At 48.2% G+C, this 24,491-nt stretch overlaps 1 protein-coding gene across 1 annotated transcript; it reads left to right on the top strand.

Moving 5' to 3' along the window:
* The first annotated feature begins 1,271 nt into the window (after positions 1 to 1,271).
* Positions 1,272 to 20,607, top strand: TRNAU1AP (tRNA selenocysteine 1 associated protein 1). The gene is made up of 9 exons (XM_073317546.2): positions 1,272 to 1,451; positions 5,952 to 6,049; positions 7,167 to 7,266; positions 8,404 to 8,456; positions 10,434 to 10,565; positions 12,631 to 12,750; positions 14,819 to 14,981; positions 15,550 to 15,583; positions 20,122 to 20,607. Exons 1-9 carry the CDS (start codon positions 1,425 to 1,427, stop codon positions 20,256 to 20,258), a joined length of 864 nt encoding a protein of 287 aa, XP_073173647.1. The 5' UTR covers positions 1,272 to 1,424; the 3' UTR covers positions 20,259 to 20,607.
* Positions 20,608 to 24,491: the final 3,884 nt, after the last annotated feature.

Genomic DNA, 24,491 nt, shown 5'->3' with positions numbered 1-24,491 from the left:
TTTTTCTTTCTTAAATGAAAGTGGAGACTCTCAGTAATCTTGTGAATCCAGGAGCTAGGGCTTTAAGAAAAACACGAGATACAGTGAGAGGAGTTGACAACAATGTAAATACTACTCTCGGCTGGATTCAAAGTAGCTCCTAGAAGCCACAGGTTGCATATTCCTTTCCCTACCTCCTGCACCTGCCCGTCTTACCCCAGCTCCTACTCCCCCATTCTACCCACACCACCAACTCCTCCTGCTCCACCCCCAAGCTACCCCTCACCCCAACACCTCCTGTCCACGCCCCCACCCCACCCTACCTACCCCCCCAACTCCTCCTGCCCCACCTCCCAAGCTACCCCAGCTCCTCCTGTCCCTGCCCCATCCTACCTACCCCCCCAGCTCCTCCTGCCCCACCTCCCAAGCTACCCCAGCTCCTCCTGTCCCTGCCCCATCCGACCTACCCCCCCAACTCCTCCTGCCCCACCTCCCAAGTTACCCCAACTCCTCCTGTCCCTGCCCCATCCGACCTACCCCCCCAACTCCTCCTGTCCCTGCCCCCACCCCATCCTACCCCCCCAACTCCTCCTGCCCCACCTCCCAAGCTACCCCAACTCCTCCTGTCCCTGCCCCCACCCCATCCTACCCCCCCAGCTCCTCCTGCCCCACCTCCCAAGCTACCCCAGCTCCTCCTGTCCCTGCCCCATCCTACCTACCCCCCCAGCTCCTCCTGCCCCACCTCCCAAGTTACCCCAGCTCCTCCTGTCCCTGCCCCCACCCCATCCTACCCCCCCAGCTCCTCCTGCCCCACCTCCCAAGTTACCCCAGCTCCTCCTGTCCCTGCCCCATCCGACCTACCCCCCCAGCTCCTCCTGCCCCACCTCCCAAGTTACCCCAGCTCCTCCTGTCCGTGCCCCATCCGACCTACCCCCCCAACTCCTCCTGCCCCACCTCCCAAGTTACCCCAACTCCTCCTGTCCCTGCCCCCACCCCATCCTACCCCCCCAACTCCTCCTGCCCCACCTCCCAAGTTACCCCAACTCCTCCTGTCCCTGCCCCCACCCCATCCTACCCCCCCAGCTCCTCCTGCCCCACCTCCCAAGTTACCCCAGCTCCTCCTGGCCCTGCCCCCACCCCATCCTACCCCCCCAGCTCCTCCTGCCCCACCTCCCAAGCTACCCCCATCTGCCCCGGCCGGATTCCCGCGCGCTGCCGTTGCTCCTCCCGCCGGCAGGGCCCGCTGTGGGCGGCTCGGGGCCCTGGCTGGCGGCGGCTCCGCTCTCTGCCCGGCCGGGCCCCGCAGGAGGAGGCGGCGGGGAAGCGCGGCGGCCGGAGCGGGCTCCGGAGACACCGTGAGGCGGCGCCGGCGGAAGCGGCGGCGGGGCCGAGCGGGCAGCCGGAGCCGCGGCCCCCCGAGCCCGCCCGGGGCCTGCGGGAGCAGCATGGCCGCCAGCCTGTGGATGGGGGACGTGAGTGCGGGGCGGCCGGGCCGCGGCGCGGGGCCGCTGGGGGCGGGGCTCGGGCAGGGCCGGGGGTGGGGCCGGGGGCCCGACGCCGCGAGCCGGGGAGGGGTGCGGCCCCCACGCGCGGCCCGGGCACCCGCCCCACGGCCACGCGCACCCTGCCCATCGCCCACACGCTGCCCTGCGGCCACCCCGCGTCCGCCCCGCACGTGCCCCCCGCACCCTGCCAGCTCCTAGACAGCGCCGGCCTGCCCCGCCCCGGCCCCCTGCCCCACTGCCCCCCAGACACAGCCCCCCAGACACCGCGCCAGCCCTGCCCCCCTGCCCCCCAGACACAGCCCCCCAGACACCGCGCCAGCCCTGCCCCACTGCCCCCCAGACACAGCCCCCCAGACACCGCGCCAGCCCTGCCCCCCTGCCCCCCAGACACAGCCCCCCAGACACCGCGCCAGCCCTGCCCCACTGACAACCCCCCACCTCCAAATCCCCCCAGACACCGCGCCAGCCCTGCCCCACTGCCCCCCAGACACAGCCCCCCACCTCCAACTCCCCCCAGACACCGCGCCAGCCCTGCCCCACAGACACAGCCCCCCAGACACCGCGCCAGCCCTGCCCCACTGCCCCCCAGACACAGCCCCCCACCTCCAACTCCCCCCAGACACCGCGCCAGCCCTGCCCCCCTGCCCCCCAGACACAGCCCCCCAGACACCGCGCCAGCCCTGCCCCCCTGCCCCCCAGACACAGCCCCCCAGACACCGCGCCAGCCCTGCCCCCCTGCCCCCCAGACACAGCCCCCCAGACACCGCGCCAGCCCTGCCCCACTGCCCCCCAGACACAGCCCCCCAGACACCGCGCCAGCCCTGCCCCACTGCCCCCCAGACACAGCCCCCCACCTCCAACTCCCCCCAGACACCGCGCCAGCCCTGCCCCCCAGACACAGCCCCCCAGACACCGCGCCAGCCCTGCCCCCCTGCCCCCCAGACAGCCCCCCAGACACCGCGCCAGCCCTGCCCCCCTGCCCCCCAGACACAGCCCCCCAGACACCGCGCCAGCCCTGCCCCCCTGCCCCCCAGACACAGCCCCCCAGACACCGCGCCAGCCCTGCCCCCCTGCCCCCCAGACACAGCCCCCCAGACACCGCGCCAGCCCTGCCCCCCTGCCCCCCAGACACAGCCCCCCAGACACCGCGCCAGCCCTGCCCCACTGCCCCCCAGACACAGCCCCCCAGACACCGCGCCAGCCCTGCCCCACTGCCCCCCAGACACAGCCCCCCACCTCCAACTCCCCCCAGACACCGCGCCAGCCCTGCCCCACAGACACAGCCCCCCACTGACACCGCGCCAGCCCTGCCCCACTGCCCCCCAGACACAGCCCCCCACCTCCAACTCCCCCCAGACACAGCCCCCCAGACACCGCGCCAGCCCTGCCCCACTGACACAGCCCCCCAGACACCGCGCCAGCCCTGCCCCATTGCCCCCCAGACACAGCCCCCCAGACACCGCGCCAGCCCTGCCCCACTGCCCCACAGACACAGCCCCCCAGACACCGCGCCAGCCCTGCCCCACTGCCCCACAGACACAGCCCCCCAGACACCGCGCCAGCCCTGCCCCACTGCCCCCCAGACACAGCCCCCCAGACACCGCGCCAGCCCTGCCCCACTGCCCCACAGACACCGCGCCAGCCCTGCCCCACTGCCCCACAGACACAGCCCCCCACCTCCAACTCCCCCCAGACACCGCGCCAGCCCTGCCCCCCAGACACAGCCCCCCACTGACACCGCGCCAGCCCTGCCCCATTGCCCCCCAGACACAGCCCCCCAGACACCGCGCCAGCCCTGCCCCACTGCCCCACAGACACAGCCCCCCACCTCCAACTCCCCCCAGACACCGTGCCAGCCCTGCCCCACTGCCCCCCAGACACAGCCCCCCACCTCCAACTCCCCCCAGACACCGCGCCAGCCCTGCCCCACAGACACAGCCCCCCACTGACACCGCGCCAGCCCTGCCCCACTGACACAGCCCCCCACCTCCAACTCCCCCCAGACACCGCGCCAGCCCTGCCCCACTGACACAGCCCCCCACTGACACAGCCCCCCAGACACCGCGCCAGCCCTGCCCCATTGCCCCCCAGACACAGCCCCCCACCTCCAACTCCCCCCAGACACCGCGCCAGCCCTGCCCCCCAGACACAGCCCCCCACCTCCAACTCCCCCCAGACACCGCGCCAGCCCTGCCCCACAGACACAGCCCCCCACCTCCAACTCCCCCCAGACACCGCGCCAGCCCTGCCCCACTGACACAGCCCCCCACTGACACAGCCCCCCAGACACCGCGCCAGCCCTGCCCCATTGCCCCCCAGACACAGCCCCCCACCTCCAAATCCCCTCAGACACCGCGCCAGCCCTGCCCCACAGACACAGCCCCCCACTGACACCGCGCCAGCCCTGCCCCACTGACACAGCCCCCCACTGACACAGCCCCCCAGACACCGCGCCAGCCCTGCCCCATTGCCCCACAGACACAGCCCCCCACCTCCAAATCCCCTCAGACACCGCGCCAGCCCTGCCCCACTGACACAGCCCCCCACTGACACAGCCCCCCAGACACCGCGCCAGCCCTGCCCCACTGCCCCACAGACACAGCCCCCCACCTCCAAATCCCCCCAGACACCGCGCCAGCCCTGCCCCACTGCCCCACAGACACAGCCCCCCAGACACCACGCCAGCCCTGCCCCACTGCCCCACAGACACAGGCTCCCCCCACCTCCATATCCCCCCAGACATCGCGCCAGCCCTGCGCCATTGCCCCACAGACACAGCCCCCCACCTCCATATCCCCTCAGACACCGCGCCAGCCCTGCCCCACTGACACAGCCCCCCAGACACCACGCCAGCCCTGCCCCACTGCCCCACAGACACAGGCTCCCCCCACCTCCATATCCCCCCAGACACCGCGCCAGCCCTGCGCCATTGCCCCACAGACACAGCCCCCCACCTCCATATCCCCTCAGACACCGCGCCAGCTCTGCCCCACTGACACAGCCCCCCAGACACCACGCCAGCCCTGCCCCACTGCCCCACAGACACAGGCTCCCCCCACCTCCATATCCCCCCAGACACCGCGCCAGCCCTGCGCCATTGCCCCACAGACACAGCCCCCCACCTCCATATCCCCTCAGACACCGCGCCAGCCCTGCCCTATTGCCCCACAGACACAGCCCCCCACCTCCATATCCCCCCAGACACCGCGCCAGCCCTGCCCCATTGCCCCACAGACACATCCCCCCACCTCCAAATCCCCCCAGACACTGCGCCAGCCCTGCCCCACTGACACAGCCCCCCACTGACACAGCCCCCCAGACACCGCGCCAGCCCTGCCCCATTGCCCTACAGACACAGCCCCCCACCTCCATATCCCCCCAGACACCGCACCAGCCCTGCCCCATTGCCCCACAGACACAGGCTCCCCCCACCTCCATATCCCTCCCTGATACCGCGCCAGCCCTGCCCCACTGCCCCAAAGACACAGCCCCCCACCTCCATATCCCCCCAGACACCGCGCCAGCCCTTCCCTGCAGACACAGCGCCACCTCCATTTCCCCCACAGACACAGGGCCAGGCTTGCCCATTACACCCTCATGCTGCCACCCCATATCTCCCCACATGCTGCCCTGCCAGCCCTGTATCCCCGCACTCATGCAGTGCCACCCCACATCCGCCCCACACATACAGCGCTACTCCTACCCTTCTAGTTCACAGACAGTGCCAGCCTCACCTCCCCTCCCCTGCATGCAGCACCCTGCCCCATTGAGACAGCACCTGCCCCATTGCCCCACAGACACTGGGCCACCCCCTACCTTATATCCCCCACAGACACAGTGCAGTGGCACCCCTACCCTCATCCCGCAGTCCCTATATCCTCCATATACATTGCAACTTCTATATTTCCCACCCCCACAGATACAGTGCCACCCCTGCTCTCCCCTATATGTGCCCCATACCCCATTATCGCTACAGATAGTGTCACCCCTACCTTCCACACCAGTGCAGTGCCACCCCCACCCCATTACCCCCCCCCCCCGATAGTGCTGCCCTCTACCCCATTACATCTACAGATAGTGTCACTTCTTACTCTCCTCGGATATGCTGTCATCCCTCTAACCCCCCATACAGTGCCTCATCCTATGCGAGATTTATTCCTAAATACCTCTTCCCTGTGGTTGTTCCTTCTCCGGAAGGCCTCTGTCTCCCTAAATGCTTCATCCCTCAGTTCCCCAATGGTTCTGTTTTGCAGACCATCTTGTTGGGACTGGCTCTGTACACCCTTGCTGGTTTATGGGTGTGGGGTTTTGGCCCATGCTGTTGGTGATGCTGGCCCTTCTAAACAGGTCTTACTGCTTTTTTTAAGTGTATAGGCAAAGTGCTTGTCCAGGAGGTTTAACTGGTATGGGTGACACTGTGTGTTATCCCCCCAACTCCCCAATCTAACTTCAACCTTCTCGTTATAGCTGGAGCCATACATGGATGAGAACTTCGTTTCAAGAGCCTTTGCCACCATGGGAGAACTTGTTCTAAGTGTAAAAATCATCCGAAATAGATTGACAGGGTAATCGTTTATGTTTACTATCGGTTCATTTTAATAATATATTCTTGCATTTAGATTATCCCTTTCCAAACCACAGGCCTCATTGTGGCCTTGTCTGTGCTAGAATTGTTCTCCTTTACATTTCCCACCATTGCTACCAACAATACAGCTACGCTGGTAAGAACAGTGGAAGAGGGTGCTGCCGGTATTTGAATAGGGTTAGGCATCAATCCTATATTGTGTTTGCATGGACTTCTGTGCCCAAATAGAGCATCGCTAAAGATAGTGGGTGCCAGGCAGGCACTGCAATCCACCCCACCAGCACACTACACAGTAAAGGATGAAGGCCTAATGTGATATGGTAGTTACAGTGCTAGTGACCAGTCTACACTAGTGCTAGCAAAGGTGGGAAACATAAAGAAAATACTTATAGTTTAGCCAGAGTCTTGCTTGGCTCTTTTGATCTCCCTCACAAAGATTAGAATGAGACTAATGGATGCAGATTAAAATAAAGTCTCAGCCTTACATAGCTTTGCTTGCAAACATTTAAAACTGTTAGACTCTAGTAGGGAAGTTTGTATTTGTTTTTTTATTTGTTTATTTAGGAAGTTTTAGCAAGTTCACAAATCCTTGCCATGTCAATATCAGAAACAAAACAATCATTACAATGGTTAGCTTTTGTTTAAAGAGACGTTATACAGGAATATAGTCATCAGATCTTTCTGTTTAACAGGGTGTTGCCATATTTACAAAGTGAGCATCAGAAATTTGTATTTTATTAAATGAAAAAGTATAAACGTGGGGAGAAAAATAATTACCTTTGATTTTTGAGGGATTTGTACTAAATTTATTATTTCTCCCTTCCCCCTCCACTTTGTTGGCTCTGTAATTGGAGAATACAGCTGACATGGCCTTGTGCGCTGTCACTTCATTTGAGATCATTTGCTGCTTAGTCGCTCCTCTATGCAAGCTGAGTTAACATTTTGAAAATGTTCTAATTTCAAAATGGTGATTATAGGAAATTCCTCCCCCTCTCTGCATCCTTCAGAGAATCATAAATATTGCTCTTTTCCCCAGATGGAGTCTAAACTTTGTAATCTTAAAACTCTCTCTCTCTCTCTCTCCCTCCTGTCTTCAGAATTCCAGCAGGCTACTGCTTTGTAGAATTTGCAGATCTGGCTACTGCAGAGAAGTGTTTACACAAAATCAATGGAAAACCACTTCCTGGTGCCACACCAGTAAGTAAACCAAATTAATTAGTAGAGGAGCAGGAATAGGGAGGGATGGAGAAAAGGGATCCCACAATAATTAGGAATTGAGATTATCAAAATAATCAGCAAATTGGGAGTTCTTCTTTTCTTTAGGAGCTGATGGGTATGCAGTTACTAACATTCTTATTGGAAACTCTCTGGAAGGATTTCATTAATTTTTAAGACATATGCCTATTTCAGGTTGAATGGATGGATAAAACTTGGGTAGCAGCAGATAGTTGCATTTGTGAATTTCTGATCCTTTGCAGTGTGGTCAAAGCATGACAAAAACCAGGCAACAGGAAGGAAAAAGCAGGCTACCCTTTGAAACCTGTTACCAGCACAATACTAGCAGATCATTTTGCACAGATTATAATATCTATGTGGGTTGAAATGGAGCTGAGCTTTCACAGAGTTTTGCGTAACTTTGGTTTGCCAAGAGAAGCATGAAGTTCAAGCCTCACATCATTCTTGAGCCTTAGCAACAAAAGTTACTCAAGTCCAGCTACACAGGAAATGCACATCAAAACTACACAAGCAATCTAAAATACAGAGTAAAGTATCAGTAAAGTATCTAGAAATGTTATGATTGAAGATTTGGTTTCCAGTGTGTCAGATTCTGTTTGGTTAACATTCCTGTAAAGTACACTTCTCTAAATTTGTATTTTATATTTTAATTAAAAATACCAAAATGTGGAAGGTCTCATTTAATGGTGATTGTTGGTACTTTTGTTTTCTCTTCTCTCTGGAGATGTGAAAATGAAAGACCCTGGTGTGTCTCCCAGTCTTCTGCTAACCTTTTAGAATACTTTTGTAGTAAAGGCAGCCAAAATCTCTTGGGGTGGGCAGGCAAGACATCCTGACCAGGGGGTAGATCCTCAACTGGTATAAATTGTAATAGCTTCATTGAAGTCAATTTACACTGGCTAAGGACTTGTCCTCTAATGCTTTAGCCTACAGACCTGCCAGTGTTAAGCATTTAACACTTGCCATTATTAAGAAAATGGTTTAAAATTAGTGTTTTCTAAAATCACTTTTATTTTTTCTAATTATGATTATAAAAATGTTCTAAAGTGAACCCACATGGTTTTACATATTATCAGTTTCTATTTATCCTTGTTTCAGTCAAAGCGATTTAAACTGAACTACGCAACATATGGAAAGCAGCCTGATAACAGGTAAGCATTTTGTATTCAAACATTGTCCTTGTTTGTTTGTGAGCTCCCTTGCAAAAGAGTATTCAGAGAGTGCAAATCCATACATTCAGTATTGCTGGACCAGATCAGCTCCTAGCAATATAGAGTAGGGGAATTTTAACTAGAAGCATAAAATTTAAATCTTAATTGCCATTTGAGGTGGGCAGTGCCAGGCAACAAACCAATAATTAAGAAACGAGACTGCTTTAAAGTGTAATTAAACACAGTGGAGAGGTTTATGATACAGTGTATTGCCTTAGCAACTTCCATGCACCTCAAAGTGCTTCACATAATAAAAATATGTTTGTATTGTTTATATAATGTCATAAATATGCCTGGCACTTGGCAAAATAAAGACAGAATGCCTGCCCAGAAGAATTCACATAACTGAAGTTGAGAACAACACAGGGAGGGATTGAGGTACATATGTACAAGGTTGACAACAATATGGTTGCTTAGGTGAGTGATATTTGCATCTTAGGGATTACATTTTTATTTTTAGACTCATTCATAAGCCTCTTTGAAGAAGTGCATTTTGAGGAGGGACTCAGAGGTGAGGGTCAAAGCTGACAGATGGGGTCAGAAAGGGGGTTCCAGCCATACACAGTACAGACCTGTTTACGCGTGGATGTCAGGAGTCAAGCCGTCATGACCGCGTGTTAATGGAACAGAGGTTAAGAGGGCCATGCTGAAAAAAAGTGTCTGTCAATTCACTTAGAAAAAAAGCCGTTATTTTCTGCTCTTTCTGGCTCGCATTTTTTTTTCTTATGAAGTCTGTCATTCGCCACAGATGAATAATTTTTATATTTTCCACATTTTGCTCCTCCATAAATCTTACAACAGTTTCTACAGGACTAAGGGCTTCTGTGGGCAAAATTTTGACCTTTTCAACGACATCCTCGTCGTCATTGTCATTTAGGCCTGCGTTATTAGAATTCTCACCATCACTTTCGCGGTCTGATGTAGCCTTGCAGCCCGTTAATATTTCTTCCTCAGACAGAAATTCTGAAGTCGGGCAATCTTCATCCATCTCCAGCCACTCGGTAATGATTTCTGGCAACGTACCCAAACTAAAATCTTTTATCATCGATGCCTGCGCTATGCCATGACGCTTTTTTAAATGACTTATAAACCCCTTGCTGGCTTGGAATGATTCATCTCCCGTTAAATTTCCAAATTTTGTCTCTTGGGCTTGAAGAATTGGCCCACTTAGCAGCATTCCTTTCAGCCTTTCTGAGCAAACCACGAGCGCATGGCTTTGCCTATTGTGGGTTTTGCAGAATAGTGCACATGTTTTCGCTTAAGTCCCGTGGCAGAATCAATATTTTGTACAAAGCCGTTCAGTTTAGATTCATTTTTTAGCCATCCTCGGAGAGTAGATTCAGCAATCCCAATAGCTTTTGAAACTTTGGCCTGGGTTTCTCTGCTATTTACTCGATCTATTGCAGCTAGCTTTTCTCCTACAGTGTAGGAACACTAATGCTTACCCTCTGCCATTATATTAGGCCTACAGTTAAAATTTTCTAATGTAGTATATCTATTACTATATAACTACAGTATTATATATCTCTCTAGCGTGACAATGACTAAGCATGCGTGATACGCCTTTACCAGTATCGGTAAAGACGTACAACACGTTTCCATGCCACACTTCCTGTTGATTTCTATGTTAGTGAGCAGATCTGTAGCACTACACAGCAAGTTCGTGTACCGCGTGTTAACGAGTCTCAACGTGTTAAACTGGTAGCACTGGGAGGCATGGCGCTACCATGCTTTAAGCGGATTCGCGTATAAACGGGTCTGTACTGTAACAACAATTGTGTGATTAATTCTTGCAGTCGCCCAATGCGGTAGGTATTAGCCTTATGTTACAGATGGCTAGCCTGAATCACAGAGAGATTAAGTGACTTGCTCAAGGGCATGCTATTCATAAAATGTACTCTTTATTGACTCCTTTAGTCCAGAATACTCACTCTTTGTGGGAGATCTTACCCCCGATGTGGACGATGGCATGTTATATGAGTTTTTTGTTAAAGTTTATCCGTCATGTAGAGGTGGCAAAGTTGTTTTGGACCAGACGGGAGTTTCCAAGTAAGTTTACCTTCCTCTCTCTTGCTTCATGTATTGTGAGATCTTTTGAATAAAATAGGCCATCTCTAAACTCATAGACTTTGCCTCTTTCCAAAGGCAGTGAGGGAAAAGGAGTAGTTGTATTAGTTTTGCTTAGGACTTAACCAACCAGATCACGAGACTGAATTTTCTATATTAAATATTCAGTATGTCTGTTTTCTGCTATTCACAATACCATACTTTTGCTACTCTGTATTAGATCTGTGTGTATTTTTATTAAAAATGTTTTATTGCCTGTTAGGAGGTTTTCAAAAGCACTAAGTGATTTATGAACACCAGTCCCCTTTGACTTTCAATGTGAATTTGACTCTTGAATAGTTTTGGATGTTTTAGATGCTATAGGAGCCAGATACCAAACAAAACTGTGATTCACTGTCTAAATATGCTATAGCTTAACCCTCATTTTTAGATTCTGGAAATGACCCAACCTAAACCAGAAATCTGAAGTCTGCCCTCTTGATATGATTAAATAGGCATCCTAAATGCACCATTTTCTTTTCTGTTGTATCTTCTCAATAAAAGGGTTCTTTGCTCAGCACTCAAATTTAAAAATAGAACATGTCATCGAGGCAAGTGAGTGTCCTGGTTTTATGTCTGGGGAAGAGTGCTCTGGTCAGATTCTTTTAAGCTGTAAAACCTCCCCACCTTCTTCAACAAGAGCCTGAACAACACCCAGAATTGCAGTGGTTTTATATTAAAGATGTCATTTTTTTAAAAACCTGATTTAGTCGATCAGTTCAACTTCGTGTGTGGACACTTACATCGATTTTAAACGTGACTTACACTGGTTTAGTTTGCCCCTGTACCACTGCGGGAGCAAACTAAACCGATACCTGTTGAAAACGGGTTATAACTGTGTCTGCTGAGGCATTTGCTCTGGCTTAATTAACTAGTCCAGGCTTTCTTTCCCTTCCAACATCCACTCTCCACCTGGATAGACTCTTTTCCTCTCACTCCTAAGTTCTTGATCTTTCTGCCACGTCCATTGAGGCAGCCCAGCCCACCCCGGCAAGTTGGCACTACTCAGTTGTGTGCTGCTGAATTACCTCTGACTCATGACAGCCTCTAGATCCCACTCTAAAGCTAGGAAAATGTTCTAAACATTTTCTGCTGTTGTCAATTCTGGTTCAGCTCTACTGGTCTTAGTGACATTGGAAGCCCTTGTGTTGAAGGGCAGCTGGCTGTGTGTCACTGTTGTTCAAGTGAGGCTGCCCAGAGCAGATATAATTAATATATCCAGTGTTGCTAATGCTGGCAGAGCAGCGCAGGTGTTAGCAACAACAAGAAACTTTGTAGAAAAGTTCCCGAGTGTAGATGGGCTTGGACTAGGAAGTCTGTCTTAATTCACCCTGTAGAAAAGCAAACTCTTTGCATCACATTGGGGCCAGTTTGAGACACAAGTGATGCCCGTGGCTGCTTATTAGCTCTGCACTGCCTGAGAGGCTATACAGGCTGGCTTTGATTCCCCCTTTCCAATACTGCTGCCATATGGGGAAGAAACTTCTGGTCTGATTCTTTCTTCTCCCTCTTCCCTTCATCTCCACAGCTGGAGGTCACACAGATCAAAAGCCTGGTCCTTCTTCACAATGTCTATACAGGTGCCTAAGAACTGTGAGCGGTGCCTACCTTTCATCTTCTCCCTTGCACCACACCCCCATCCAAGCTTTTAGCTCCAACTCATTTCATGCAGTTCCACAAAGGTCCCCAAAAATCCACTTCTGCTGGTACAAGATGTGTATTATTCTGATGCCTTTGAAAATACGGCAATTGTTAGGACATGAAATACTTCAAACACTGCAAATAATAGAAAGTCACTGGAATAGGGAATCATTTAATCCCTGCTAAAAAAAAAAACATGGACAGACTTTCACTTTTGTGTTGACATTTCACTAGCAAAGTATTCTCCCAAGTCCATGTTTTATTAGCTATAGTGTATTCCTAAACCCATATGGGTTTGTCTGAAACATCTGAAAATGGAATGCCTTTTGCTTTAGTGTGATACAAACCATTCCATGTCTTTCTGCAGAGGTTATGGGTTTGTGAAATTCACGGACGAGCTAGAACAGAAAAGAGCCCTGACAGAGTGCCAAGGGGCTGTGGGATTGGGCTCTAAACCCGTACGCTTGAGTGTGGCCATACCAAAAGCGTAAGTATGGGAATAGATGCGTGTTTTGTAATAATTCTCTTTCCTGTTCTCAGTTCATATTCATATTTAGTAGCTGATGACGGAGCAAAATCTCTGTAGTTTAAATTGCATAAGACTTTCTGATTTTGTAAATACTTAGTTTAAAATCTGTTCTTAAAATCAAATGTAAAGATCAATTTCAGTTAAAATGAATTATGTGAATGTTGAAACTGGAGTTACTGTACTGAAGTTCATTAAACATTGATTTGGACTGTTTGACTTTTTTATTGCTATGTCTTATAGTGGTGAAAATCATATACAATAAAGAGAACTGAGCTTTTCATACCTGTTTGATTTTTGATGCATATCTACACATAGGAAGACACTGTCAGAAAGTTTAGGCCTAAAATTTATAGTCTGCATTTCAGAAGAATATGTCTTAAACTTAATATGAATAGAGAGAGCTGGTATTTTTACTCTTTGAATTCAAAAAGTGTGTGGTTTATATTTAAACATTCCCCTACAGATCTATCAAGCCAAAATTTATGATTTTTTATTTAGGCACCCATCCAGTGCTTTCAGTGCCTATCCCACACAATAAAATCATAAAACAAACAAGGGAATGCCTTTAAGTGTATCACATAGCCGCATTATACTAACGTATGAGAATCCCCCACTCCAAAAATGACATTCACCAGAAACATTGAAAATAAAAGTTAATCTGATTTAAAATGACCAGCCGAATTTCTTTGTCCAGCCTGAGTGAAGTGCAAAAATTAAACCAAGACTAAACATTACATTTTTAAAACTCTGGTTTAATCATGTACTTCAGGAAGAAATTCAGATTTTTTCTTTTTTAAATACAATTTTTTGACCTAGCAATGTCCCTTTACATTCAAATAGGAAATAGTCTAACCCTGCTCATTTGACTTCTAGGTAACCAAAGTGTGGTCTCTTTGGTAATCCCATAGCAATGTTCAGTAGGTATTAAACTCTTTGAGGTAGGGACCATCTTTGTTCTGTGTTTGTACAGCGCTTAGCACAATGGGATCCTGGTTCATGATTAAGGCTCCTAGGCATTATGGTAATACAGATAATTGAAAAATTGACTGGGGGGGCAATTATTTATGTCCCCAAAACTCTTGGGTGGGACCAGGGAACGGGGTTGTCCTATAGTGTTAAGATTTTGTTTGCTCTTTACTCTATTGCTCTTTAATTTCTTAATTAAGGGTATTCTAATATGTGAAATAATGTTTTCATTTTTAAGGGATATTTGTCCTCTCTCCTTTCTGCCTCCTCATTTATTTCAAACCATATTAATCAGAAGCCCAGACCCTGAAAGCATTCCCATTGTATGGCAAGCAACGAGAATTTGGCATGTTCACAGACCATTTGAAAACTAACATTTTTCATTTCTATGGTCCTTTTCAATCCAAAGTACTTCATAAACGGTATCCATATCACAGCACGGAACTGCACCCACCTCTGAGAGGAAGGGGGCAACTGTTCATCACACAACCTGCTACACACTAGTAGTGAGGGGAAGTTTTGTCACAGACCGGGGTATACTACTGTTCTTTTGCAAAGCTCTCAGGGGTCTTCAGCACCCACATACAGAAAAAGGAGCCCCTGTTTTTAAAACCCAAAACCACCCCCTATCCTCCTGCAGTATGCTACACAGTAGTCAGTGTGTCTCTACTTTGTCAGATGGATGAAGGGATGAATCCTCCCTGCAGGGATTTGAATCCTGGGTTCCAGTGACTAGTATTCCAGACCTGATGCTCACAATTCTCAGCTGTTCCCTCTCCTACTCTCTAAAATTGTGCTACGTTAATCCAGTAGTAAGAAAGCAAAGTGTTCTAATAATTAAAATAATAGTGGGGGCAGGAGTGGGGATGGAAAACCAACCAGTCCCTCCTACAAATGTATGAGGATGGAAAAACAAACAAAACAAAACATCACCAACAAAAGGTACACCTGAGGTTCACAGTATTGGAAGATGATGTAGATCAAATCATGTCACTCATCTGTTTTTTTCCCTTAAATAGTCTTCATTGTTTGTAACGTCTTTCTTTTTATTTTTTTTAAGTAACCGTGTGAAGACGGTGGAGTACAATCAGATGTACAACTATAATTATAACCAGTATTACCAACAATATCAGAACTACTATGCCCAGTGGGGATATGACCAGAACACAGGCAGTTATAGCTACAGCTATCCACAGTATGGATACACACAGAGCACCATGCAGGTAGGGACATGGCACTAATTGTTTATATTTTAATAATCTCTCATCACAAAAGATCCCAAAGCATTTTACAAACAGGAGAAGGACAGCTGTTTTCCTGGGTCCTTGATCTTCCTGCCACATAAGGAAGCAGAGCCACGTAGCAAACAGCTGACTGGTATTGTGGCCTGCTGCTTTACCTTTATGCTGCGTAAAGGGGTCAGAGCTGTATAAAGGGACGCTTAAAGCCCCAGTTGTGGCTGGGGGAAAGATATCCCTGGTATAGGCACTGTGGATGACAGCCATAAGTCTACCTTTCAAGGATCCCACACAAGCCCTGGTGTATGGGGTGTGCCGGGGCAAGGCCTCAGCGTGCCGTACTGCAAGGATTCCAGGAAGGGCTGCATCTTTTAGACCTACACAGAATCTCAGAGCCTACTAGGGCTGGACCCCAGGGCTTGGGTACTAAGGATTCTGCCTTAATCAGCCCCTGTGTGAACGTCCCAGTGTGTGGCAGCAGTAATAAGCAGGTGATGTTTTCAGACGCAGTTACATATTTGTTGCCCTGAAGATATTTTTGTTGCCCTTGCAGACATATGAAGAAGTTGGTGAGGATGCATTGGAAGGTATGTGTCTTTTTTTAAAATCTACGTTGCAACTGGCTGTTTTCATTATATTGATACAGCGTTTTCATGGATTGGCATTTAACATCTGTATTTTTGAATAAATTTGAGGTTCATGAAAGTTTCAGATCCATAGTGTGGGCAGGTACTGTGCAGACTTCCCTATGAAGTCCCTTACTCTGCACCCTTATTCCAATCTTACTATTCCAGTCTTGAGCCTTGCCAGGGCACAGACTAATTGTCTTTGCTAGAGGATTGTATGGACTAGTGCTTATACCCTTCCACCCTTGAAAATATGAACTTAAATCCTGTGCAAATCACAAGTTGTTGTCCTTCCTTTAATAAATCTTCTCTGTTATAAAACCATCCCAGTTGTGTATTCTGTTTGTTCCTGTTATCACTGTCCTTTTATATTTAATCAGGAAGCAGCAACAATTTTTGTGCGGTGTTCACGCTAATAGGCATGAGCTGAGTATGCAACGTGTAGGGTGTCTCTCTCTCTCTCTTAAATTGCTACATAAAAAAAAAAAGTCAAACAGCCAGAGTCTTTACAAGGGTCTATATGAGTATGACATCACTTAATTGGAAAGCTCTTTGTTTCTAAAAATATTTCATAATATAAGATAATTCCTCTCCTCTGATATTGATACAGCAAAGCACCAATTAGAGTACCTCTGTTGTGGGGGTTTTTCTTGCTGACTAAACTTGCCCTGTATTTAGATGCTGAATTTTATATAAAACCCAAAAATATCTTATCTAATAATATTTTTAAATATTCCTCACATGATCTGTTCATGTCTGATCTGATTGTAATAATGCTGCATTTTAATCTAATTTTTACACTTCTATGGTCTGTTTTTTCTTTTTTTGCATTTCAATGGACAAGTCAGTTTCACTTCATACTCTGACTCATGCACTTGCCTGGTGCTTGTGCTAACCTGATAATATAATCTTTGGGTTGCAAATGTGACAGGGGAATATTAAATCCAAACAAAAATGTTTTGTGTTTTTCGGTTGGGTTTTTAGAATGGAAATATTTCTGGGATTTTTTAATTTGTTTTTTGCAAATTTGTTTTAACAATCCAAGTACAAGCCTAACTCAACCTCACAGGTCCCTTTAAAGTTTGTATTTTTTGTAGTAATAGAATGTCAGCACATTATGCTTTGCTACTCAGTTTCAAAGTGCTTTACAAACATTTTCTCCAAATGTAAAATACAGACCCTATTCATACCTACCTCACAGGGGTGTTGTGACACTTGCTCAATTCATGATGAATTTAATGAAATAAATACTACTGGGAATTGTGTGATTTTAGGAGACTTTAATTTCCCAGATATCGATTGGAGGACAAGTACTACTAATAATCATAGGGCCCAGATATTCCTGGATGTGATAACTGACAGATTTCTTTACCAGACAGTCACGAACCAACAAGAAGTGATGCCATTTTAGCTTTATTTTTGGTAAGCAGCGAAGACCTCATAGAAGAACAGGTAGACGACAACGTTGGTTTGAGTGATCATGAATAGGGCTCTGTGTTTGTCATGGAGGTCACGGATTCTGTGACTTCCTGAGACCTCTGTGACTTCTGCAGTGGCCAGTGTGGCTGACCCAAGAGCCGACCGAGCAGCTGGCCCTGGGGACAGCCACACTTGCCCCTGCTGGAGCGGCTCTGCAGCCAGCCGTACTAGGCGGTGCTGGAGCAGCCCTGGCCCCAGGGCCAGCCACACCTGCTGCTGCTCTGGCGTCTCTAGGCAGCTGGCCCTGGGGACAGCCTGAGCAGCAGCCGATGCAGCTGGTCCCAGGGACTGGCTGAGCAGCAGTCCCGAGGCTGCCGGAGCAGCCGCTGGCCCCCTGGGGCTCCCCCTCCAGCAGTGGCCGGAGTGGCTGTGGGCCCCCAAGACTTCCCCCCACCCCCCTGGTGCCATGGACTCCCATCCCCCTGCAACGTCCCTTGCCCCCCCAAGATTCAATCAGCAGTATTTATGGTATAAGTCATGGACAGGTCACGGGCTGTTTTTTTTTGTTTCTTGCCCATGACTTGTCCATGACTTTTACTAAAAATACCCATGATTAAATTGTAGCCTTAATCATGAAACAATTCAATTTAATCTAAATGCAAGGATAAACAAATATAAGTCTGCAACTAGGGTTCTTGATTTCAAAAGGGCAACTTTAAAAAAATTAAAGGAATGAATTAGGGAAGTGGACTGGACTGAAGAACGCCAAGAATCCGAATGTGGAAGAGGCTTAGAATTACTTTAAGTCAAAGTTGCAGAAACTATCTAGAGCCTGCATCCCAAGCAAGGGGAAAAATTTGTAGGGAGGGGTTGCTGACTAAACTGAATGAACAAGCATCTCAAGCAGGTTATTAAGAGAAGGCAGAAAGTCTACAAGGAATGGAAGAAGGGGCGGATCAGCAAGGAAAGCTACCTTTTGGAGGTCAGAAAGTGTAGAGGAAAAAGTGAGAACTGCCAAAAGCCAATCAGAGCTGGACCTTGCAAAGGAAATTAAAACCAATAGTAAAACGTTCTTTAGTCATATAAATAAAAAAGAAAACAAAGAGAGAAGTGGGACTGCTGAACACTGCAAATGGGGCAGAGGTTAAAGATATGGCCCAACACCTAAATGAGTACTTTGGCTCAGTTTTTAATAAGATTAAATGAGGATCTTGGGAACAGTGGCAGGGTGACTAATGGGAATGAGGATATGGAAGTAGAAATTACCACATCTGAGGTGGAAGCCAAATTCAAACAGCTTAATGGGACCAAATTGGGGGGCCTGGATAATCTGCATCCAAGAACCATAAAACGAACTGGCACATTAAATTGCAAGCCCAATAGCAAGGATTTTTAATTACTCTAAACTCGGGGATGATGCCCTGTGACTGAAGAATTGCAAATATGGTATCTATATTTAAGAAGGGATGGGGGAAAGTGATCCAGAAAACTACAGGCCAATTAGTTTGACTGCAGTTTTATGCAAGGTCTTAGAACAAATTTTGGAAGAGAGAGTAGTTAAGGACCTAGAGGTATGTGGTAATTGGGATAAAATACCACATGGTTTTACAAAAGGTAGATTGCGCCAGACCAGCCTGATCTCTTTCTTTGAGAAGATAACTGATTTTCTAGACAAAGGAAATGCAGTAGATCTATTCTGTCTGGATTTCAGTAAAGAGTTTGATACAGTTCCACCTGGTAAATTATTAGTTAAATTGGAGAAGATGGGGATTAATCCAAGAATCAAAAGGTGGGTAAGGAACTGGTTAAAGGGGAGACTACAGTGTGTCATGCTGAAAGGTGAATTGTCAGACTGGAGGGAGGTTACTAGTGGAGTTCCTCAGAGGCAGAGAAAGATTTAGGTATATTAGCTGATCACAGGGTGACTATGAGCCGCTAATGTGATGCAGCCATGAAAAAGGCTAATGCAATCCTAGGATGCATCAGGTGAGATATTTCCAGTAGAGACAGGGAAGTGTTATTACCAGTATACAAAGCCCCTGTGAGACCTCTTCTGGAATGCTGTGTGCAGTTCTGGTCTCCCATGAATTCAAACTGGAACATGTGCCGAGAAGTGCTACTTGACTGATCAGAGGAATGGAGAACCTACCTTACAAGAGGAGACTTGAGGATTTGGCTTGTTCAGCCTAACAAAACAAAGGCTGAGGGGAGATATGGTTGCTATCTCTAAATACATCAGCGAGATAAACAGCAGGGAGGGAGAAGGATGATTCAAGTTTAAGGGCCAGTGTTGGCACAAGAACAAATGGATATAAACTGGCCATCAACAAGTTTAGGCTTGACATTAGACTAAAGCTTCTAACCATCAGAAAAGTGAAGTTCTGGAACAGCCTTCAAAGGAGAGTAGTAGGGCACAAAAAGTGACTTGTTTCAAGACTTGTTTATGGAGGGGATGGTATAATGAGGTTGCCTGCAATGGCATATGGCCCATCCACAACAGCTATTAGCAAATACCTCCAACGGCCGGAGACGGGACACTAGATGGGAGGATTCTGAGTTACTACAGAGAATTCTTTCCCAGGTTTCTGGCTGGTGGGTCTCACACACATGCTCAGGGTCTAATTGATCATCATATTTGGGGTCAGGAAGGAACTTTCCCAAGGTCAGATTGGCAGAGACCCTGGGTGGTTTTTGCCTTCAGCAGCAGCATGGGGTATGGGTCACTTTCTGGTTTGCACTAGAGTAAATGGTGGATTCTCTGTAATTTTTGTCTTTAAATCAAGATTTGAGGACTTCAGTAACTCAGCCAGAAGTTATGGGTCTATTACAGGAGTGAGTGGGTGGGTGAGGTTCTGTGGTCTGCGATGTGAAGGAGGTCAGACCAAATGATCATGACTGTTTCTTCTGTCCTTAAAGTCTCTGACTGTGAAGCACTTTCAGATGCTCAGGTCGAAAGTTCTCTTGCAAGTGCCAGGAATGTATTGTGAGCCTCTGCATTTGTTTCAATACAATGCATGTTAGTTATTTGTAATCACAATTTGTATGTGACCCATTGATGCCTTGTTTCTTTCCTCTTTTAGATCCAATGCCTCAGATGGACGTGACTGAAGCAAACAAACAGTTTATGGAACAGAGTGAAGAACTCTATGATGCCTTGATGGACTGTCACTGGCAGCCTTTGGACACTGTCTCTTCAGAGATTCCAGCCATGTTATAGCCTCATTGCTGAGGCTCTGTCTCTACACGACAAGCCAGCAGGCACCAGACTCCTACGCTGCACCTGGAACCTGCAGTAGTGAAGGGATGGCCACTCTTCCACCCAGGTCTCTGACTCAAAGTACAGGGGGACTGTGGCATTTCCTGTACACAATGAGTATCGGAGGAGGAGCGTGGTAGCTTTTATTCATGGTGAAAATTAGAACTGCAACAGTTTTATTCCTTTGGTCTTGAAATGAACTCTTAATACTTCTTGGGGAATTGTAATTTATAAACTTTAAACAAGATGGCACAGGGGAAAGACTCTTCTCCAATGTACAATAAAAAAAAAAATTGGTCTTTTAAGTAAAATTATCCTTTGCATTTTGGTTCCTGCTCTTCTCTCTGTTTTGCTACCCATTGAATTGTCTTATACTCACACAAAACTACTTTCAGTAAATATGTTCTTTAAAAAATCACCATCAATCACCACTCAAACGTCTCAACATCTCAACATTGAATGGGTAAGGTGGCTGTAGATCGCAGGGAAAAATATGCAGACAAAGGCTTTTGCTATGCTTTATCTATACACCAATATAGAGCTACCAGGCTTCTAGCATGGTGATCTTGAGCAATCTGGACAGGGAGGTTTTTTTGGGAGGTGGAGAGGATGAGTAGTAGTATTAAACTATCATAGGCTAATGCTCTCTAGCTAGCCATTAGCACAGTTTTGCTTGCCTAAGTCTTGATGTATCTGTGAAGAATTTCTCCCCAACTGGTCAGAGAAACAACTTACAATGTTGCTAACAGCAATCTCATTTAGACGTAGTTCCATCTACTACAGTCCTATTGATGTGGACAGGCCTTGATGGTCCATTAAGATTCTAGGCTTTACTTTTCCTGTCCTGTCTGAGTGAATGTTGTAAAAGTAAAATTTAAAGTCGTGAATGAGAAATGGGTCAGAGCAATGTAATTAAATATATTGTGCAACTTCCAAGGTGCCACTCGCATGAAAGACCGTTTTCTACTGGCTGTTGTATATGCTAGATGGGGTAGCAATGTACTTAAGATAATACTGTGTTGCATTAGGTATAACAGGGAAAAGAAGACACTTATGTACAGACTAGTATATTAAAAGCCCTTTTCAGGCTTTGCTGCCATAAAGTCCTTTGGGAAATAGGAGCAGACAAACTACCTGTAATAAACATCTACCAAGAAAGCTTTTGTAACTAAAATTGCTACTAAGAAGCATTTAATTGCCCCTCAGTCCATGTAGGTGCAGAAATTTGCAGCAAAAGCTATGTACTTCAACGAACCTGCTGTTATGACAAGGCTCTTTCCATAATTAGAATACAGATCAGTCTGTTTTTTATCAAGTGCAATGGAAATAGTAAACATGATGTGATGTTTCATGGGGCAACTGTGACTTATGTATTCAGTGTCATTTTAAATGAGTGACAGTAAGGGAAATACAGAATCTTTACATTCTTTGCATGTGTATATATATAGATAGGTCTCCCACCACCATCTTTACTTGCCCAGTTGAGTGTTGGCATTGTTTTGAGCTATGATTGTTTTGGGCTTAAGGATCTGAGCGTTCTGTGAGGATACCTTTTGTGATTAGTACAGTTGGACAGGTGGGAGGAAGCTGAGTGCATTATTCTGCTGATGTCACTGACCAGCAATGTTACATGGCAAGACTATCTCCCTTAATTTCTGAGGTTTCGCTTCAGTAGAATGGAATTTTAGCAGTGACATAAAGAGGCCTGTTGCTTAATGTTTTTGATGGATGCATTACCTAGGGAGATGGTTGAATCTCCTTCCTTTGAGGTTTTTAAGGTCAGGCTTGACAAAGCCCTGGCAGCGATGCTTTAGTTGGGGATTGGTCCTGCTTTGAGCAGAGGGTTGGACTAGATGACCTCCTGAGGTCCCTTCCAACCCTAATATTCTATGATTCTATGATCTGAGTGTTCATATAACAATTTGCAGTAATAATGTTCTGAATACCTTGTTCTCTCCTGCCCTACCATGAAGAAAAAAAAATGTTCCAGGATAATGATTTCATAGTTTAGCCCTCCTGATTTAATCTGTTTGCTACAGCTGACCTGAGGCTGCACCTGAAATGTACCCATTTTATTAACATCAATACATGCGACAGTTGTAAGGCTGATCAGTGCTGCTATCCTGTCTAATATTTCCTAATGGATGGCTAAACCAGACCTAATATCTTGTCCTCCTAGTGTACCCTGTCAGCTGTCGCAAGGGTGGGAGGCTTGCAGGAGAATGGAGAATAAAGGAAAATGACATGGGAACCCCTTTAAAAACCCTTTCTCTAAAGAAGGAAGGGCAGGCAGGTGCAGTGTAGTATCTTTCACTCACTACAATCATTTTTAACTGACCATGCCCTTATCAAATCCACAGCACTCCTATAGCTGACATAGTTGAAAAGAAGCCAAGAATGACTCATTTTTCTTTACCGTCCCTGTCCAGTTTGTTCCATTGGCCAGCTGCACAGTTACCTGAGATGTCTAGTGATGGGAGGGGACAGCTATCTAGATGCAGAGCAATTTTGGGAACTTGTATGGAAGCCTGAAAATGTTTTGGAGGAAGTGGTGGGTACATAAACCAGCAAGGATTCCTCGAGAAACCTGTTAATTGATTTGTATAGAGCTTGATATAGCAGCTATAACTAGAAGAGGAACTGCTGTGAGCCTAGGGGCTGTGCTGAGGTTATTTACTGGTAGGGAACTCTCTGAAATGAGGCTAGAGAAGGGAGTGTGATGGCAATCCCTCCCTTTGCTTCCCTCCTCCAGTGTAAGTGGCTGATCACACCCTAATGGAGAGGAAGGAGAGGCAATCCCCCACGGCAACATTTGGTTGGGTGTGTGGGTGTCCCTGGGCAGTGGTTCTCAACCAGGGGCACGCAAAGTTCTTCCAGGGAATTTGTCAACTTACCTAGATATTTGCCTAGGTTTACAACTGGCTGTGTAAAAAGCACTAGCGAAGTCAGTACAAACTAAAATTTCATACAATGACTTGTTTATACTGCTCTATATACTATATCAGTGTTTCTCAACCAGGGATTTGCCACCCTGAAAGGGGTCATGGGATGGGTTTAGAGGGGTTACAAGTGCAGGGTTGGTGTTAGGGGGTGGAAAGCAGGACAACTGCCTGGGGCCCCGCGCAGCTAAGCTACATGAATCATAGAATCAAAGAATATCAGGGTTGGAAGGGACCCCAGAAGGTCATCTAGTCCAACCCCCTGCTCAAAGCAGGACCAATTCCCAGTTAAATCATCCCAGCCAGGGCTTTGTCAAGCCTGACCTTAAAAACCTCTAAGGAAGGAGATTCTACCACCTCCCTAGGTAACGCATTCCAGTGTTTCACCACCCTCTTAGTGAAAAAGTTTTTCCTAATATCCAATCTAAACCTCCCCCACTGCAACTTGAGACCATTACTCCTCGTTCTGTCATCTGCTACCATTGAGAACAGTCTAGAGCCATCCTCTTTGGAACCCCCTTTCAGGTAGTTGAAAGCAGCTATCAAATCCCCCCTCATTCTTCTCTTCTGCAGGCTAAACAATCCCAGCTCCCTCAGCCTCTCCTCATAACTCATGTGTTCCAGTCCCCTAATCATTTTTGTTGCCCTTCGCTGGACTCTCTCCAATTTATCCACATGCTTCAGCTCTGGGCGGTGGGGCTCAGGCTTCAGCTTCGGGCTCAGGCAGCAGGGCAGAAATCAGACTCCTGAGAAAGGGGTACAATAGTCTGGAAAGGTTGAGAGCCACGGTACCTGGGCACTGGACGAAGGGACAGATTCACTGCCGCAGGCAAGGGGGAAGGGCAGAGAGAAAAAAGTTGATTCTCCGCCATGTCCTCACGGAGTGGGAGGGGGTGTCCCAGGTCTCGGCAAGGGAGTAGTGAGCAGAGGCAGGTTCCCCGCCATAGCCTCAAGGGGGAGCTGGAAAAGTGGGCAATCCTTGCACCCCTGCCTTTTGGGGTGGGAGAGGACAATCTTGAACCCCAGACGGACGTTTTTTGGAAGTGAAGGGGGGCAGTGGCGGTAGTCTCAGGGCAATCTTCCCCAGCATTTTTTGTGTGGGCGGAGATGTTGGATTATACACCCCAGCCTTCTGAAGAGTCGTTAGCCCTTCATCTGCAGCATCTTTTCTCTTCGTCCTCATTCATTTTCTCTTCTGTCTTCTCCAGCTTCCAGCCTTTTCTTTAGCAATCTGTCACTGTGTCTGGAGCACACC

This window comes from Lepidochelys kempii, chromosome 19 (genome assembly GCF_965140285.1).
Source record: "Lepidochelys kempii isolate rLepKem1 chromosome 19, rLepKem1.hap1, whole genome shotgun sequence".
Taxonomy (NCBI): Eukaryota; Metazoa; Chordata; order Testudines; family Cheloniidae; genus Lepidochelys; species Lepidochelys kempii.
The sequence above is the reverse complement of the archived record's forward strand: the minus strand, read 5'-3'. Positions and strand labels throughout refer to the sequence as shown.